The sequence below is a fragment of the Oncorhynchus keta genome, chromosome 28, assembly GCF_023373465.1.
Source record: "Oncorhynchus keta strain PuntledgeMale-10-30-2019 chromosome 28, Oket_V2, whole genome shotgun sequence".
NCBI lineage: Eukaryota > Metazoa > Chordata > Actinopteri > Salmoniformes > Salmonidae > Oncorhynchus > Oncorhynchus keta.
In genome coordinates this window covers 65,313,251-65,332,504 of record NC_068448.1, presented here as the reverse complement: position 1 = coordinate 65,332,504, position 19,254 = coordinate 65,313,251, and the positions used below count along the sequence as shown (strand labels likewise).

Sequence of the window (19,254 nt, the reverse complement as noted above, 5' to 3'; positions counted from 1 at the left end):
TTGGGAGTTAATAAGCAGGACAGTGCTTAGTCGTGGTATATTGGCCATATATAAACTCCCGACGGGCCTCATTTCTATAAACTAGTTACCAACGTAATTGGAGCAGTAGAAATGTTTTGTCATACCCGTGTATACTGCTGCCAGCCAATCAGCATTCAGAGCTCAAACCACCCAGTTTATAATGAAAATGCACACCACATCTTGGTACAAGTAACAACCCAGGCACTGACAAGACCACTAGAGAAACCATGACTTTATTTAGCACACATTTGTAAAATTAACCACACTATACAAATGGTTCTCATTGCAGTAATGATACAGGGGGTCACAGGTCCAATCCTATGAAACCCTAACCCCATACTAGGGATTTTACAAGACCCCGTGGGGAAGAGCCTAGGGGTGGGGCACGAGTTCAGTGGATCCAACACTTCAGCGCTCTACGCGATAGAAATTAAAAGGTAGTTTGAGGTAATATGTAGCGTTTACCGTGAACGCAGTCTCCGCTGAACTTCAGCGATACAGATTGAATAAAGCCCTCCGAAAGATCTAAATTGCAGGGGCGTTTCTATTTTATCCAGACAACTGATTTCCTTCGTCCGGACCGTTAGTAAAACCAGTCATCTCCACTCTTCTGGCTATATGGAGGTAGCGTACTGGTCCAGTTCTGTGTGCTTCAGCCAATGTTTGTCAGGGAGGATAACGATAGTTAGCTGCTACACCTGAGTATCCTACGAAGCAAGCTGGATCTACTCTGGGTTTTCTAAAACTAACCAGCTTCACAAACCAGCTCAGGCTTCATCCTTACACCACAACGGTCAAAATGTATTGTCTGCGGCTAACTCCAGCAGGCTTGTAACTGCACGGCGAACTTAAATGAGACAAATCAATCCATGGGCGACTCAGTAATTTGTGCCGAAATCAGAATGCATGAAAATGTATCTTGCAAATTCAGCAGACTGCAGTGTGAAATGATTTCAGAAGGGCTGTCTTTATTTTTAATTAATGCCTGCTTTGGTGTGCTTATCAATGCACAAGCACCCCCCCCCCCTCCTCTCTCTTATATACACACTTATTTTGTATTAAGTCATACAAAAGTTACATTGCGTTAAGTTTAAAATGCATTCTGACATTACATATTTTAGTCATGTGATTTTAACATAACACATTTGATTCATCAAATATCAGTCATCTTCCTGAAATGAAGGGGTTGATGAGGGAATCTGATTTCATTAGTTCTCAAGGCCCAGTCATTTCATTCAAGGTAAGTGGAGTTAACAATGAGTTAGCCTGCCTCAGAACAGGGTAGTTCTGAAGGATTCATTGCCATATAAATGTACCTGGCTAAAAGGTGAGCCACTTTCGTATGACCGCTTATCCTGAGTTGAACTCAGTTGACCAAAGTTACCTCACAAACTCCTCAAACCTGCTTCGTAGGATATCAATCTGAGACCAGGCTAGCAGGGAGGCAGTTGCATGCAGTAACTATGGACACAGCTCTCTGGTTGGACTTCCCACTATGCCATGGGGGAGGGAGGGGGGTCTGATCATATTTGCATATCAAAACAAGATAGTGTGTCCATGTGTATATGTCCCACTGAGCACACACACGTCTGCCAGTCAGAAGAACCACACTTTATTACTCGGACATAAAAAAAAAAAAAGACAAAAATAAGAGGGAAGGGAGCGGGTTAAGCCAGGTAGCTGTACGTGTCTTTCTCTCCATCCACTCTCTCCAGATACTCCTTCTCTATCAGGATGTCTATACACTTCTACAGAGGAGAGACAAGGGTAGCAGAGAAAAAGGGGGCAGAGAGGGAAAAGGGGTGAAAAATATGTACTTTAAGACAAAAATATTACAGTTGGTGCAATGTGTGGGAGTCCTTTGAAAATGTATGGCGACAGGTAAGAGTGTGTGTTACCTTAATGACAGGGACTCTGGGTTTGAAGCGGGACGAGAGCTGGTTTAGGACTTCAGCCAGGAGCTGCTGGTGTTTCAGAACCTTCCTCATCTTCATTATCCTCACTATGGCAGCCTACACAGTTCATAATACTTAGTGATACACACTGAAAGAGAAATTCAGTACAGGAGTTTCAACAAACATCTATATGCGGTCGGGAACACACCTGTATGAGGAGCTTCCGGTCCTCCTCTATGTTCTTGTGTGTGGTCTCCTGCTCCTGTTTCTGTTCAGTCTTCATAGGAACGTTAATGTTCACACGCAGCTTCTTACTGGAGACATGAACAACAAACATTTTTGTCAGGATTAAACCTATGCTTAGACGGAAAACGCACAAGAACCAGACAACACAAAAGGAGAAACAGAGAGCGGACTTACTTCTTGTATCCCAGGAAGAGTTTGATCAGGGTTTCTGGTTTGAACTCCACTTCGTCTATGTTAGCATTCTCGTCCTCCAGGACCTGACACACAGACCGCGAGACTGAAAAACAGCTTCCATCTCAAGACTTTTAAACAGCCATCACTAACAGAAAGGCTGCTGCCAACATACACTCAAATCGCCGGCCACTTTAATAATGTTTACATATCCTACATTACTCATCTTGTATGTATATACTGTATTGTATGCCATCGTGCATTCATATATTTATATGTACATATTCCATCCCCTTACATTTGTGTATAAGGTAGTCATTGTGAATTTGTTAGATATTACTGCACTGTCGGAACTACAAGCACAAGCATTTCAGTACACTCGCATTATCATTTGCTAACCATGCGTATGTGACCAATAACATTTGATTTGAGTCACTACTTTCCATCAGCGTGTAGGCTTTTATACTGCAGAGTCCAGAGCCCTCTAGTGAACGGACTATCATTATATACAACACATTCTACTTGACTTGTACTTACCAGCAATTTGGATTTCAACAAGATCTGCAACACTTGAACCAGAATGTCCTAAAAACAACAAAATGGTAAAAACAATATTCACAGCCAGTGAAATACAAATGTGCTAATCTCATCAGGGGTCATTTAAAAACATTTAATACATCTCTATTTAGAGCACAGTACCAGCATAACTCACGGTTTTGATCTGTGTGCTGTCAGTGAGTTGTTGTACGGAGTACAGGTCCTCTGTGTTGTACTGCAGCAGGATAGCCATCTGGAAGGTAGAGGCCTGCAGAGTGTACCTGGAACATACATTGAATTAAATATGTGATGACATACATCTCCAGATTCTAGTTAGAAGTGACCTTGTACCAACTCTGTACCTGTTTTTAAAGCAGTTGGTGACCAGCTCTCCTTTAGACAGGTGGTAGAGCCAGGTGAGTTTCCGACCGCTGTGTCTGCTGCCGTAGAATGCTGTGAACCGCTGGTAGCTACGCTCCAACTGGAGGACGAGAGGTTAATGCATTAGGTCTACTCTCCCTTTACGTATTTGGTCAGTGAAGCGAAAACTTTTAATTGGTTTCTATATACTCTATCATTTGGATATGAGATCAAGTGTGTTATATGAGGTGATGGTACAGAATGTCACATTTTATTTATGGACATTTTTTTATATACATGTTTTACAATTTTGAAATGAAAGCACTTCATGCATCTAGTTCATCCATTTGAAGGGGTCATAAGCATTTGGAGTGAGAAAGCTAGAGGCATAAATATCATACCCCCTCCCCCCCAAAACATTTACCACCCTGTTATTGGTTATGGTGAGAGGTTAGCATGTTGGACATGATGTTTATGCATCTGTAACTTTCTCACGATGAATTCATGATTATCCGTAATCATGGTAGCATCCATATTAATTTAGAAGTCTTCAGAAACATTCTATTCTTATTTACAATAAAAGTGATTGTGTGCTAGGTATATGGGAGCAAATACCAAACTTTAGACTAAAATGTAATACACAAGTGAATTTGTCCAAATAAAAAAAAAGAAACATCCCCTTTTCAGGACCCTGTCTTTCAAAGAGATTTGGATTTTTACGAATTAACTTCACAGATCTTCATTGTAAAGGGTTTAAACACAGTTTCCCATGCTTGTTCAATGAACCATAAACAATTAATGAACATGCAACTGAGGAACGATCATTAAGACACTAACAGCTTACAGACGGTAGTCATTTAAGGTCACAGTTATGTAAACATAGGACACTAGAGAGGCCTTTCTACGGTCTCTGAAAAACACCAAAAGAAAGATGCCCAGGGTCCCTGCTCATCTGCGTGAACGTGCCTTAGACATGCTGCAGGGAGGAATGAGGACTGCAGATGTGGCTAGGGCAATAAATTGCAATGTCCGTACTGTGAGACGCCTAACATAGCGCTACAGGGAGACAGGACGGACAGCTGATCATCCAAAAACCCACCATGGCCAGAAACCTACCATCGCAGGACAAGACTGGCAAAAAGTCCTCTACAACGACGAGTCGCGGTTTTGTCTCACCGGGGTTGATGGTCGGATTCGCGTTTATCGTCAAAGGAATGAGCGTTACACTGAGGCCTGTACTCTGGAGCAGGATCGATTTGGAGGTGGAGGGTCTGTCACGGTCTGGGGTGGTGTGTCACAGCATCATTGGACTGAGCATGTTGTCATTGCAGGCCATCTCAACACTGTGCATTACAGGGAAGACATCCTTCTCCCTCACGTGGTACCCTTCCTGCAGGCTCATCCTGACATGACAATGACACCAGCCATACTGCTCGTTCTGTGCATGATTTCCTGCAAGACAGGAATGTCAGTGTTCTTCCATAGCCAGCAAAGAGCACGGATCTCAATCCCATTGAGCACGTCTGAGACCTGTTGGATCAGAGGGTGAGGACTAGAGCCATTCCCCCCAGAAATGTACGGGAACTTGCAGGTGCCTTGGTGAAAGAGTGGGGTAACATCTCACAGCAAGAACTGGCAAATCTGGTGCAGTCCATGAGGAGGAGATGCACTGCAGTACTTAATGCAGCTGGTGGCCACACCAGATACTGACCCCCCCCCCTTGTTCAGCGACACATTATTCCATTTATGTTAGACACATGTTTGTGTAACTTGTTCAGTTCATGTCTCAGTTGTTGAATCTTGTTACAGTCGTATGAAAAAGTTTGGGCAATTTCCCTGTCAATTTCCATTTATAAATAACTGGGTGTTTGGATCAGCTATTTAATTTTGATCTATCAAATAACTGATGGACACAGTAATATTTCAGTAGTGAAATGAGGTTTATTGGATTAACAGAACATGTGCAATATGCATCAAAACAACATTAGACAGGTGCATAAATTTGGGCACCCCAATAGAAAAATCACATCAATATTTAGTAGAGCCTCCTTTTGCTAAAATAACAGCCTCTCGACGCATCCCATAGCCTCTAATGAGTGTCTGGATTCTGGATGAAAGTATTTTGGACCATTCCTCCTTACAAAACATCTCCAGTTCAGTTAGGTTTGATGGTTGCCGAGCATGGACAGCCCGCTTCAAATCATCCCACAGATTCTCAACGATATTCAGGTCTGGGATGGCCATTCCAGAATATTGTACTTGTTCCTCTGCATAAGTGCCCAGGTAGATTTTGAGCAGTGTTTTGGGTCGTTGTCTTGTTGAAATATCCAGCCCCGGCGCAACTTCAACTTTGTGACTGATTCTTCAACATTATTCCCAAGAATCTGCTGATATTGAGTGGAATCCATGCGACCCTCAACTTTAACAAGATTCCCAGTACCGGCACTGGCCACACAGCCCCACAGCATGATGGAACCCCCACCAAATTTTACTGTGGGTAGCAAGTGTTTTTCTTGGAACGCTGTGTTCTTTGCTTCCATGCACAACGTCCCTTGTTATGACCAAATAACTCAATCTTTGTTTCATCAGTCCACAGCACCTTATTCCAAAATGAAGCTGGCTTGTCCAAATGTGTGTTTGCATACCTCAAGCGACTGTGGCGTGTGTGCAGAAAAGGCTTCTTCTCTCCCATACAGCTTCTCCTTGTGCAAAGTGCGTTGAATTGTTGAACGATGCACAGTGACACCATCTGCAGCAAGATGATGTTGTAGGTCTTTGGAGGTGGTCTGTGGGCTGTTTTTGACCATTCTCACCATCCTTTGCCTCTCTGATATTTTACATGGCCTGCCACTTCTGGCCTTAACAAGAACTGTGCCTATGGTCTTCCATTTCTTCACTATGTTCCTCACAGTGGACACTGACAGCTTAAATCTCTCCAATAGCTTTTTGTAGCCTCTGTAGCCTCTAAACCATAAATGTTGAACAATCTTTGTTTTCAGGTCATTTGAGAGTTGTTTTGAGGCCCCCATGTTGCCACTCTTCAGAGGAGAGTCAAAGAGAACAACTTGCAATTGGCCTTAAATACCTTTTCTCATGATTGGATGCACTTGTCTATGAAGTTCGAGGCTTAATGAGCTCACCAAACCAATTGTGTGTTCCAATTAATCAGTGCTAAGTAGTTACAGGTATTCAAATCAACAGAATGACAAGGGTGCCCACATTTTGCATAGCCTATTTTTCACATCTGATTTAATTTCATACAACTTAATATTGCTACACTAAAAATCTTTGTCTGGACAATACCCCAGTACTCAGCTTTTATTAGAAAATTAATGGCATGCCACTATGATCATTTTCTGTGACGACAGAGTAAATTATTATGCAGCCTCAGAGGGGTGTCCAAACTTTTTCACAAGACTATGTTCATACAAATAGTTACACATGTTAAGTTTGCTGAAAATAAACAGTTGACATCTTTTTTTGCTGAATTTACTTGTCACCTTCAAATGGTGGGACTAGATACATGACGTCCTTTCATTTCTAAAACAGATACGTATGGAAATACCCTCAGAATAAAAGGCGACATTCGGTACTATCGCCTCTCAAATCCAAAATGCTGGAGTATAGAGCCAAATTAAAAGTTAACTTCACTGTCCAAATAAATGTGTTGGGGAGTGTATTTTTGTTGTATTGAGTTGTGTTGGAGTTACAGGAGGGATGTGTGTATCATTACAAGGTTGAATTGGTATTGAGTTGAGTCTCACCTCGGAGGGCAGAGCGAAGGTGCATGATTGCTGGAACGGCCAGGACCCGGAACTCAACACTTGGATACTGAAGTCCACTGTAACACACCTCATTATTTAGCATTGCAAACACATTTACAACAAATACCAGTAAACAGAAGTATTAGGTTTATTAGACAAACCAACAGCTGCTTACAGTCGAGAGGTTCAGAGTTGGTCAGGTGTTTCTTGAACTGTTCGTTGAGGTCTTTGCTGACTCCGATGTCCTGGAACATCCTCTGTAGTTTAGATGTGTACTCAAAGCCACACGCTTGCTAAGGGAGAGAGAAAGTCACAATACTTTTAAAATTACATATTTTCTTTTACATTCCTTGGGGTGATCAGTCTGTGTGAGATTGGATAAATGTGTGTGTATATATATATATATATATATATATATATATATATACACATTTATCCAATCTCACACAGACTGATCACCCCAAGGAATGTAAAAGAAAATATGTAATTTGTAACTATATATATATATATATATATATATTACAGTACAGACCTTGAGTTTGGAGATCATGCTAGCCTCTGCGTCGTCGCTAGCACTGTTCTGGTGGACGAGGCGTTTAGCCAGCATCTTAGCATAGAACTTCTGGAACACATCCTTGTCCTCTATATACTTAAACACCACCATCTGAGGGATGAGCAACATATGAAAGGTTTATTGAGATAGGAGGTTGAAACAGTTGGTAACTCAAATTAGTTCTGAAGAGAAAGTCAAGGTTTATGAACAAAGAGAAGGTCCTCACCACTTGGTTGAGTGTGTCCTCCAACTCTGCCTCTTCTGGGTTCTTAGAACTGGAGAACAACAGAACACAGTGAATGTTTAGATACATCAGAGACAGACAATAGCCCCAGTGCCATACAGTAGATTACCCACCTCTTCTTGAGCAGAGAGTCACAGTATCTAGCCAGTAGTTCAGGTGATTTGCTGGAGGACTGGGCCATCTTAGTGACCGTGTTGTTGTTGATGAAACGACCACACGCCTGGAGAGAGAACGCGCTACAACATCAGTTCTGGGTATTTATATAGGAATCCTTCTTACTACATAGTTTTTTTTCCAAGGAGAAAAAAGTTGTTTATTAAACAACTAGAGTGCACCTTGTCTAGAGCAGCTACGAAACCAGCGTCGTTGTTGAAGGCAGACATGACCAGAGCGTTGTACTTCTTATGGACATTCAGTGTGGTCTGGACATACACCTTAGGGTCCTAGGAGGGACAAACACACACACACACACACACACACACACACATATATATATACATACAAATATATATATACACACGCGTGTGCATATATATATACAAATATATATACACACGCGTGTGCATATATATATACAAATATATATACACACGCGTGTGCATATATATATACAAATATATATACACACGCGTGTGCATATATATATACAAATATATATACACACGCGTGTGCATATATATATACACACGCGTGTGTGTGTGTGTGTGTGTGTGTGTGTGTGTGTGTGTGTGTGTGTGTGTGTGTGTGTGTGTGTGTGTGTGTGCGCCTGTGCGTGTGTGTGTGCATACGTTGAGAGCGGCCTCTCCACATTTCTCTATAGCGGCCAGGCCCTGGTTGTGGATGTGTGTTTCTAGGAGTTTCTTTAGCTCTCCTAGGCCATCCGTTATACGAGACACCAAGTTATACATCCGACCTAGATCTGAGAGAGGGAGGAAAAGAGAAAGAGGGAGAGAGAATGAGAGACTGAGTACACACAACTTTTTTCTAATGTACTCTTCCGGCGCCGACAGAGATGGCCGCCTCGCTTCGCGTTCCTAGGAAACTATGCAGTTTTTTGTTTTTCTACGTGTTATTTCTTACATTAGTACCCCAGGTCATCTTAGGTTTCATTACATACAGTCGAGAAGAACTACTGAATATAAGATCAGCGTCAACTCACCATCAGTACGACCAAGAATATGTTTTCCGCGACGCGGATCCTGTGTTCTGCCTTACAAACAGGACAACGGAATGGATCGCATGCAGCGACCCAAGAAAACGACTCCGAAAAAGAGGGAAACGTAGCGGTCTTCTGGTCAGACTCCGGACAAGGGCACATCGCGCACCACTCCCGAGCATTCTTCTTGCCAATGTCCAGTCTCTTGACAACAAGGTTGATGAAATCCGAGCAAGGGTAGCATTCCAGAGGGACATCAGAGACTGCAACGTTCTCTGCTTCACGGAAACATGGCTTACTGGGAAGACTCTATCCGATGCGGTGCAGCCAACGGGTTTCTCCACACATCGCGCCGACAGAAACAAACATCTTTCTGGTAAGAAGAGTGGCGGGGGCGTATGCCTCATGACTAACGAGACATGGTGTGATGAAGGAAACATACAGGAACTCAAATCCTTCTGTTCACCTGATTTAGAATTCCTCACAATCAAATGTAGACCGCATTATCTTCCAAGAGAATTCTCTTCCGATTATAATCACAGCCGTATATATCCCCCCCCAAGCAGACACATCGATGGCTCTGAACGAACTTTATTTAACTCTTTGCAAACTGGAAACCATTTATCCGGAGGCTGCATTCATTGTAGCTGGGGATTTTAACAAAGCTAATCTGAAAACAAGACTCCCTAAATTTTATCAGCATATCGATTGCGCAACCAGGGGTGGTAAAACCTTGGATCATTGTTACTCTAACTTCCGCGACGCATATAAGGCCCTGCCCCGCCCCCCTTTTGGAAAAGCTGACCACGACTCCATTTTGTTGATCCCTGCCTACAGGCAGAAACATAAACAAGAGGCTCCCACGCCGAGGTCTGTCCAACGCTGGTCAGACCAAGCTGACTCCACACTCCAAGACTGCTTCCATCACGTGGACTGGGACATATTTCGTATTGCGTCAGATAAAAATATTGACGAATACGCTGATTCGGTGTGCGAGTTCATTAGAACGTGCGTCGAAGATGTCGTTCCCATAGCAACGATAAAAACATTCCCTAACCAGAAACCGTGGATTGATGGCAGCATTCGCGTGAAACTGAAAGCGCGAACCACTGCTTTTAATCAGGGCAAGGTGTCTGGCAACATGACCGAATACAAACAGTGCAGCTATTCCCTCCGCAAGGCTATTAAACAAGCTAAGCGTCAGTACAGAGACAAAGTAGAATCTCAATTCAACGGCTCAGACACAAGAGGCATGTGGCAGGGTCTACAGTCAATCACGGACTACAAGAAGAAACCCAGCCCAGTCACGGACCAGGATGTCTTGCTCCCAGGCAGACTAAATAACTTTTTTGCCCGCTTTGAGGACAATACAGTGCCACTGACACGGCCTGCAACGAAAACATGCGGTCTCTCCTTCACTGCAGCCGAGGTGAGTAAGACATTTAAACGTGTTAACCCTCGCAAGGCTGCAGGCCCAGACGGCATCCCCAGCCGCGCCCTCAGAGCATGCGCAGACCAGCTGGCCGGTGTGTTTACGGACATATTCAATCAATCCCTATACCAGTCTGCTGTTCCCACATGCTTCAAGAGGGCCACCATTGTTCCTGTTCCCAAGAAAGCTAAGGTAACTGAGCTAAACGACTACCGCCCCGTAGCACTCACTTCCGTCATCATGAAGTGCTTTGAGAGACTAGTCAAGGACCATATCACCTCCACCCTACCTGACACCCTAGACCCACTCCAATTTGCTTACAGCCCAAATAGGTCCACAGACGATGCAATCTCAACCACACTGCCCTAACCCACCTGGACAAGAGGAATACCTATGTGAGAATGCTGTTCATCGACTACAGATCGGCATTCAACACCATAGTACCCTCCAAGCTCGTCATCAAGTTCGAGACCCTGGGTCTCGACCCCGCCCTGTGCAACTGGGTACTGGACTTCCTGACGGGCCGCCCCCAGGTGGTGAGGGTAGGCAACAACATCTCCTCCCCCGCTGATCCTCAACACGGGGCCCCACAAGGGTGCGTTCTGAGCCCTCTCCTGTACTCCCTGTTCACCCACGACTGCGTGGCCACGCACGCCTCCAACTCAATCATCAAGTTTGCGGACGACACAACAGTGGTAGGCTTGATTACCAACAACGACGAGACGGCCTACAGGGAGGAGGTGAGGGCCCTCGGAGTGTGGTGTCAGGAAAATAACCTCACACTCAACGTCAACAAAACTAAGGAGATGATTGTGGACTTCAGGAAACAGCAGAGGGAACACCCCCCTATCCACATCAATGGAACAGTAGTGGAAAGGGTAGCAAGTTTTAAGTTCCTCGGCATACACATCACAGACAAACTGAATTGGTCCACTCACACTGACAGCGTCGTGAAGAAGGCGCAGCAGCGCCTCTTCAACCTCAGGAGGCTGAAGAAATTCGGCTTGTCACCAAAAGCACTCACAAACTTCTACAGATGCACAATCGAGAGCATCCTGGCGGGCTGTATCACCGCCTGGTACGGCAACTGCTCCGCCCTCAACCGTAAGGCTCTCTAGAGGGTAGTGAGGTCTGCACAACGCATCACCGGGGGCAAACTACCTGCCCCCCAGGACACCTACACCATGTTACAGGAAGGCCATAAAGATCATCAAGGACATCAACCACCCGAACCACTGCCTGTTCACCCCGCTATCATCCAGAAGGCGGTGCATCAAAGCTGGGACCGAGAGACTGAAAAACAGCTTCTATCTCAAGGCCATCAGACTGTTAAACAGCCACCACTAACATTGAGTGGCTGCTGCCAACACACTGTCATTGACACTGACCGAACTCCAGCCACTTTAATAATGGGAATTGATGGGAAATGTAAATATATCACTAGCCACTTTAAACAATGCTACCTTATATAATGTTACTTACCCTACATTATTCATCTCATATGCATACGTATATACTGTACTCTACATCATCGACTGCATCCTTATGTAATACATGTATCACTAGCCACTTTAACTATGCCACTGTTTACTTTGTCTACATACTCATCTCATATGTATATACTGTACTCGATACCATCTACTGTATGCTGCTCTGTACCATCACTCATTCATATATCCTTATGTACATATTCTTTATCCCCTTACACGGTGTATAAGACAGTAGTTTTGGAATTGTTAGTTAGATTACTTGTTGGTTATCAATGCATTGTCGGAACTAGAAGCACAAGCATTTCGCTACACTCGCATTAACATCTGCTAACCATGTGTATGTGACAAATAAAATTTGATTTGATTTTGATTTAAGAACACAGGCACTCATAACAGCAAGGCATATATAACTCCTTATACTTATTCTCTATTGTATTTTCCATTTTGTGGGTTGAGCAGCTGAAAACCCCCCTACATCATTCCCTACCTTGGTTCTTGTCAGCATCCAGTAGATTCTGGAACTCTGTGTGGAAGATCTCCAGGTGTTTCTCTATGAGCACCTGTTCACACCGCCTGGCCAGCTCATCCTGAGTGGACTCATGGAGGTACACCTGCACACGCCTCTGTTCCTCTAGCAGACGGGCCTCAGCCTACACACACAGAAACACAAGGTTAACTTCCTGGTGCTTTCATGGAGCTACACCTACACCCGTCACTGCTGTTACCCCCACCCTCTTTTTCATCCCCTCCATCCTCACCTTCTTCATGTACTCGGTAACAGGGTTCTGTTGGAGGAACTCGGTGCTCTCTCGTGTGTAGAAGCGTTCGGTGTCCGTGAGGAACTGGCACTCAAAGTATTCTTTATACACCGACAGCGTAGGACCCTTAGCAAACGCATCCTCCTCATTCAGCCCCAGCTCCACTATAGGAGACAACACACACACACAGTCAAGTCTGAGACTTCTGAATTCTTCTATAAGAGAGAATTCGGTGATGTGCTGAAATGTGATGATATTTTATAAATGCGTGTCTAAGTGAAAACTTGAAGTGGATTGGTTTGAGGTGTGTTGTACCGTAGGACTGCACCACACCACTGATGAGTCTGGTGTTGATGGTCTCTCCATTTCTCTCCTTCTCGATCAGCTTCAGGACCGCATTCGTTACCTGAGAGAGAGAGCGAGCGGCGTAAAGTCAATGAATGTATGAATTACGTTGTTTGCCGTCTTAGAATATGATGCCAGCTCTTTCCATCGCTACACCAGTTACACATAGAACGACACAGTGAAACATACTGAACTGGCGTGGTTGGTGATTCTATTTACCGTGCATGTGTTGTGTCAGTCAGATGTGACATCATACCCACCTGTTTATTTAGGGGTCTGAATAGACACTCCCTCCACGTTACCAACGCCAACTACAGAAGAGGGCACGAGGGATAAATGGAGGAGAGAGGATAAACTAATGTCATAATTCACTCATCTTTTACAGTTGAAAATTGACACAAAGACACCCCCTCCCTTCCTCTCACCGAGTAGATCTCGTAGATGCCCTTGCGTCCCTCGTCACATTCACGTCTGACCCAGTGCCTGTTGAGGTAAGCACAGATCCCATTCAGCACCTTACTGGAGAACCGGTAGTCCTCCCACTGCTGTGTGTAGAACTTCAACACACACTCATCCATCAGGTCCTCACCATCCTGGGAGAGAGAGAGTAGAGGGGGAGATGGAAGATGCATTGGTCACCAAACAAAATAAGGTACAGTTCAAGAAAAAGAGTAAACAATGATAGGTGGAATTGGCACCATATTTTCCTTGTATCCAACCATACATTAGACCTGTGAAAGGTCATCAAAGTGCCAGCGGGTCAGGAGAGGATGGAATCCCCATGTCACTATACCACTCACCATGAGCAGACTGGTCAGGTAGTTCTTGAGGAACTCCTTGAGTCTCTTGTAGAGTTCCAGGCCTACGAATTGGGCCCCCCCAGGAGTACTGCTCTTCTTGGAGGGCTTGTTGGGGACGGCAGATCCCCGGCCTTGACTGGACTGGTGCACGCTGGTACAGTAGTTATACACATGGCTGACAGGCAGGGGAGTTAAGACAGAAACACTGTGGTGGTATCAGGTCTATGGCAGCAGGACTCTCTCTACATGTGATGTGACCTAGCATCAGTAAGTATTGCACCACTAGGACACACCCATGAATACAACACCACAATGACACTGCAATATACACTGCATACTGCTGTGAGCTTCCACTTTGGGAAGTAGGCCATATAAACCTTAAACACTCTTCAAAAGGGAAACCACAGCAGCCTTACCAACTTAATAACCCCTTAAATTCCACCCCCCCACTTGGCGTGTGGGATACGTGTAGAGCTCCATGTAGCGTGACTTTGCCATGCTCTGCCGTGTGTACACCTGGTGGATGCCAGCCCTCAGGTCGTCCCAGATCTGGTCCAGCCCGATCTGCTTCAACCCATGTGGGTTCTGGCCCCTGTTGGACGACATCGTCACGTCCCTCCTGCTCTCCTCAGCTCCTTCTTCTCTCCTCTGCTCCCACTCCTGTTGTTTCTCTCCTCTCAAGTGTTGTCTCAGAGTGTGCCGTCCATGGGAGGCTGGTGAGTGCGTGTCAGTAAGTTTGGCTCTGTTGTCAGTTGCTCCTCCTCACAGCCTTATAACAGCAACACCTCACCACAAGACCTGGAGGAATAAGAGAGAAAACAGTGGTTACTAACAGTGGTTGCTGTTCTTTCTAGCAGCTGAACTATGAACTACGTGATTACAGCTAGCTAATGACAGATTAGTCCACTTTAGGGCCAGGCTACTTCCTTCCCAGTCCTCTGGCAGGCAGACTGGCCTCGAATACTGTGACAGAAACCGCAGTACATTCAACATGAGAGGAGCTCTCCACAGTCCAAAGACATTGATTACAGTCAGATACATCACTATGTAATATAAACCCTGATTGGCCAGGAGACCAGGAAATGGCAACATCAACAATGTCCCTCTCCAATTTACAAAGATATGAAGAGAGAGAAGGAAGTGAGGCTCATTGTTGTTGACAGCCAGGCAGAGGGTCTATATATAGCAGAGGACAGCCAGCCTTGTCTCCATCTCTGGTCATTTAGGCACAAGGCTGAGGATGTTTGTTTGTGTTGCAACCTGAACACTATTTACTTCCTGACACTGTTGACAAGCAGTTTGTGTGTGTTTGTGCTTACGACCAGCACTAGATTGGTGGATAGGCCTAGTTCTCCCATGTTATATTTAGACACACCAGTAGCAGTGGTCACTTGTTTACAGTGTGTGTGTGTAAGTATCTGTGTGTGTACACATGATGGCAGGAGTCTTAAAAACTTCAATAAAGACAGAAGGGGGGTGAGTAAGTAATTTACAGGATGTCCATGCTGTGAACATACAACTCATCCAGAACGCCGCAGCCCGTCTGGTGTTCAACCTTCCCAAGTTCTCTCACGTCACCCCGCTCCTCCGCTCTCTCCACTGGCTTCCAGTTGAAGCTCGCATCCGCTACAAGACCATGGTGCTTGCCTACGGAGCTGTGAGGGGAACGGCACCTCAGTACCTCCAGGCTCTGATCAGGCCCTACACCCAAACAAGGGCACTGCGTTCAACCCACCTCTTTAAGGAATACCTAGGATAGGATAAAGTAATCCTTCTCACCCCCCCTTAAAATATTTAGATGCACTATTGTAAAGTGGCTGTTCCACTGGATGTCATAAGGTGAATGCACCAATTTGTAAGTCGCTCTGGATAAGAGCGTCTGCTAAATGACTTAAATGTAAAATGTAAATGTAACATGGAGGCCATGACAGTGATTTCCTCACAGTTAGTTGTGAAACCTGAAACTCTGGCACATCAACGTCATCATGTTCCTCTACTGCAAATTGCATGACACCATCATGTGTTGTTTCTAGGAAAGACCCCAGGGGGTATACTACAAAGGAGGTTAAATGAGTTAGCCAGCTAACTTTGATAAACAACCAAAATACCTATTGCTTTTTTGGTTCATTAAGAAAGCTAAACTCAGATATGTGTTTTTGGTTGTTGAGTCAGCGACCATGCCCATTTCAAGTGCATCTATAAAAAATAAAATACTAAGTTGTTTCAGAACATTTAGAGAAGTTAGCTGGCTAACTCACTGAACTGTTATTGTAGTATACCCCTCAGGGCTGATTGCTAATAGGAACTAACATCTGTGCTAGACTAGCGTGTCAACACATGACAAGAACAGTAACGTAACTTTTCTAAAGGCGTCAGCTAATGGTGATCCGAATAAGGTTCACCAACCCTACAACTGCTTACTCTAACAGTAAGGCTAATGTTTAGATATCTAGCTAATCCAATTGGGCCTTTCTGCAGGAAATTATACATTAACAACACAATACAACCGTGAGAAACCATAATGGCACAATGAGTCAGGGAAGAGAGAGAGAGCTGTGGTCGTGGGAAAGCAGTCCGGTAAATCTCATTAGGCTACCTCAGTCACTGTGTCCTGGCCAGAGTCACTGAACCTTACTAGGGCCCGGGACGATACCAGTATCGCGATACTCATTAGTATCGTGGCAAGGAAACAAAACAAAGCAGATTTAACTTCTATAGAAAACAACCCTAATGTTGGTAACAAACATCATCCAGAGTCACATGTATTATAGCACACAATATTTTACATACAGCAGGTTTTTAAAGGACCAAAGAGTTGTCTGCTTCATGTTTTCCCAAAAGAAAGTGATACCGATATCTTCCTGGCCCTACCCAATAGCCTACATATACATTAACACACACCAACAATGTAATAAAACATAAACAGAGCTAAACCATCTCGCTAGCCTTCGACCCAATCAGGCCTTCTCAACGAGAGAAGATTAACCTACTTCCTTATTGACTACAGATTTAACAAACCCAATGCCTAGAGGTCCCGTGTGGCTGAGTTGGTAGACCATGGCGCTTGCAACGCCAGGGTTGTGGGTTTGACTCCTGCAGGGGGACCAATATGAAAATGTATGCACTCACTACTTACTGTAAATCGCTCTTGATAAGAGCGTCTGCTAAATGACACATTTTTTAAAATTTAAGTGTAAAAGGTAAACCTTAGGTGTCGTCTGCCACAAGCAAAAAAACATATGAATAAATGTTTCATTGCCACATACACCAGATAGGTGCAGTGAAATTAGTTGTTTTATAGGTTCAGCCATAATAGTACGGCACCCCTGAAGCAAATTAGGGCCATGTGCCTTGCTCATGGGCACATTTTCACCTTGTCGGCTCGGGTATTCGAAGCAGCAACCTTTTGGTTACTGGCCCAATGCTCTAACCATGAAAAAGTGATTCATTCACAGAACAGAGATACTGTGTATCAGATAACGCAAAAGCTATGCCTCGGGAACATGCAATCCTGTAGTCAAATCACAGTGTATTGGGAACCATTTAATTGCTTTCTAGCTTTGAGTGCAGGGTGTGTTTTGGGGCAATAAGGCAGGCTATTTCATTAGTGTATACAGCTTTTGATTCTCACTCAGCTCAGCATTTGAAAGGCTAGTGCGCACGCACACCAGGATTGATTTTATAGTCAGCTCTCAGCAGTCAGCACGCCTCTCACATGTTAAACAGACACAGGTCATCTAAGGTAAAGGCGGGGAGGGGGTGTTCAGCCTTGCACACACACGTCTAGCGTCCAGGTTTCCTCAGGCTGTATCAAACAGGCACTTTGCTGACTGACTCAGAGGAACAGAATGGGGCTGCAGGTAGCCTAGTGATTAGAGTGTTGGGCCAGTAACCAAAAGGTTGCTGGATTGAATCCCAGAGCTGACAAGGTAAACAAACATCTGTCGTTCTGCCCGTGAACAAGGCAGTTAACCGGTAGGCCTTCATTGTAAATAACAATGTGTTCTTAACCGACTTGCCTAGTTAAATAAAGGTAAAAAAAAGAGATGTCAAGCTGCTCTATTTCCTACAAGAGTAGAGCAGTTCTGCCTCAGAGGAAGTCAGGGAAGCACAGAGCATGTAGGAAGAGGTTGTTTCCTACTAACCATAATGGGGTAGTTAGTGATTGGTGGGGGAAGCCATCACTGGGGTGGTGAGTGTGAGGCAGGCAGGGTCAGATATCTGTCCCACTTGAAACCAAATACTAACTAGGCCTACATGACCTAAAAGACGACTGTTCCATTGACACACTGTCTTTCCCTCACTTACCACTCTGCCTTGACAGAGCAGAAATAATTGTTTGTTGTGATACTCAGACCAAATGAGTATAGTTTAGTGACAGAGCCCGAAGAGGGTAAAGACTGCAGTACTTCGGTTGGACAGAGTATTTATGGCTAAATAAATAACGTTAGTTTTAAATTTGCTCAATGTACATTAGCGGGCAATCTCTTCAATGTTACAGAGGCCCAAAAGCAGCTTGCCGTCGAGCTCATCTGTATTGTCATAACTAAACACAGACCAAATTACAGACATGTTTGCCAGAATAGTGAGTGTCATGAACTGTTGTTGTTGGCCAGCAAACTAACTTAACGTTTACTCGCTAACGTTATTTAATGGCAAAACATTTGAGCAAATATGGTAACACGGTGACTTTTTCAAGTTTGCTAGTTATTGTTGGTATAAGTTACTTGTTCGCTAAATCAACACATTCATGGGCTAGCTAAAGTAACATCACCATTACTAGGTTAGGATAACGTATCTAACGTTAGCTGACGCAGCTAAGTCAGCCGTTAGCTCGCTAGGTTAGTTGCTTTCTAAACAGCGTAGCTGCCATTGTTGGACCCGATAGCGAGTCGTCGCCGGGCGTCGGTCTAATTCATGTTTGAGTATTTTGATAAGGTTATGACGAGCCAGACAATATTTTCTTAACTAAATATGAGGTTGAAACCATAATTTCCGATAAATTAAAATGGCACCCTGTTCAATGAGTCAGGATTATTCGCCAAAACATCTCCTGCTTGCGCGGCTACCCACAACGAGCGGCTTCCTCGCTAGCTAGAGGATAGCTAATTAACTAGCTCAAATAAAAGCTTCATGGCACTTAGACAATAGAATAATAAGCTATTCTTACCATTTCTGAACCGTTTATTTGCCCCAGCAATAGAGAAATACAGGTTCAGGAATCTAGCTATCGGCGCCTCCTTTACTCGGTTCTTGACTGAGATGGATTTCCTTCGTTTCGCAGTTGTCTCAAGATGATGTAGCAGCGCTAAGATCTCCTAGTGAAATGATGATGATGACACGGTGAGTGGGTTACCACAGCGTCAACGTCAAAATGGTCTATATCGTAAAAATGTCTAAAAACATAAATACGATTTTTGGTCTTAATTTAATGTTCGGGTTAGGCATAAGGTTAGTAATATGGTTATGTTTAAATTGGTAG

General features: G+C 44.2%; 1 protein-coding gene across 1 annotated transcript; it reads right to left on the bottom strand.

The window, feature by feature from the left end:
• Positions 1–238: 238 nt before the first annotated feature.
• On the bottom strand, positions 239–19,233 carry cul1b (cullin 1b). Its single transcript, XM_052483644.1, has 22 exons — positions 18,943–19,233; positions 14,239–14,570; positions 13,773–13,947; positions 13,398–13,565; positions 13,233–13,283; positions 12,943–13,033; positions 12,628–12,791; positions 12,357–12,519; positions 8,580–8,710; positions 8,127–8,234; positions 7,905–8,011; positions 7,774–7,822; positions 7,527–7,658; positions 7,170–7,287; positions 6,995–7,071; positions 3,233–3,351; positions 3,046–3,151; positions 2,871–2,918; positions 2,337–2,419; positions 2,125–2,230; positions 1,920–2,033; positions 239–1,769 (listed from the first exon to the last, which is right to left on the bottom strand). The coding sequence occupies exons 2-22, from the start codon at positions 14,376–14,378 to the stop codon at positions 1,689–1,691; spliced, it is 2,331 nt and encodes a 776-aa protein (XP_052339604.1). The 5' UTR covers positions 14,379–14,570; positions 18,943–19,233; the 3' UTR covers positions 239–1,688.
• Positions 19,234–19,254: the final 21 nt, after the last annotated feature.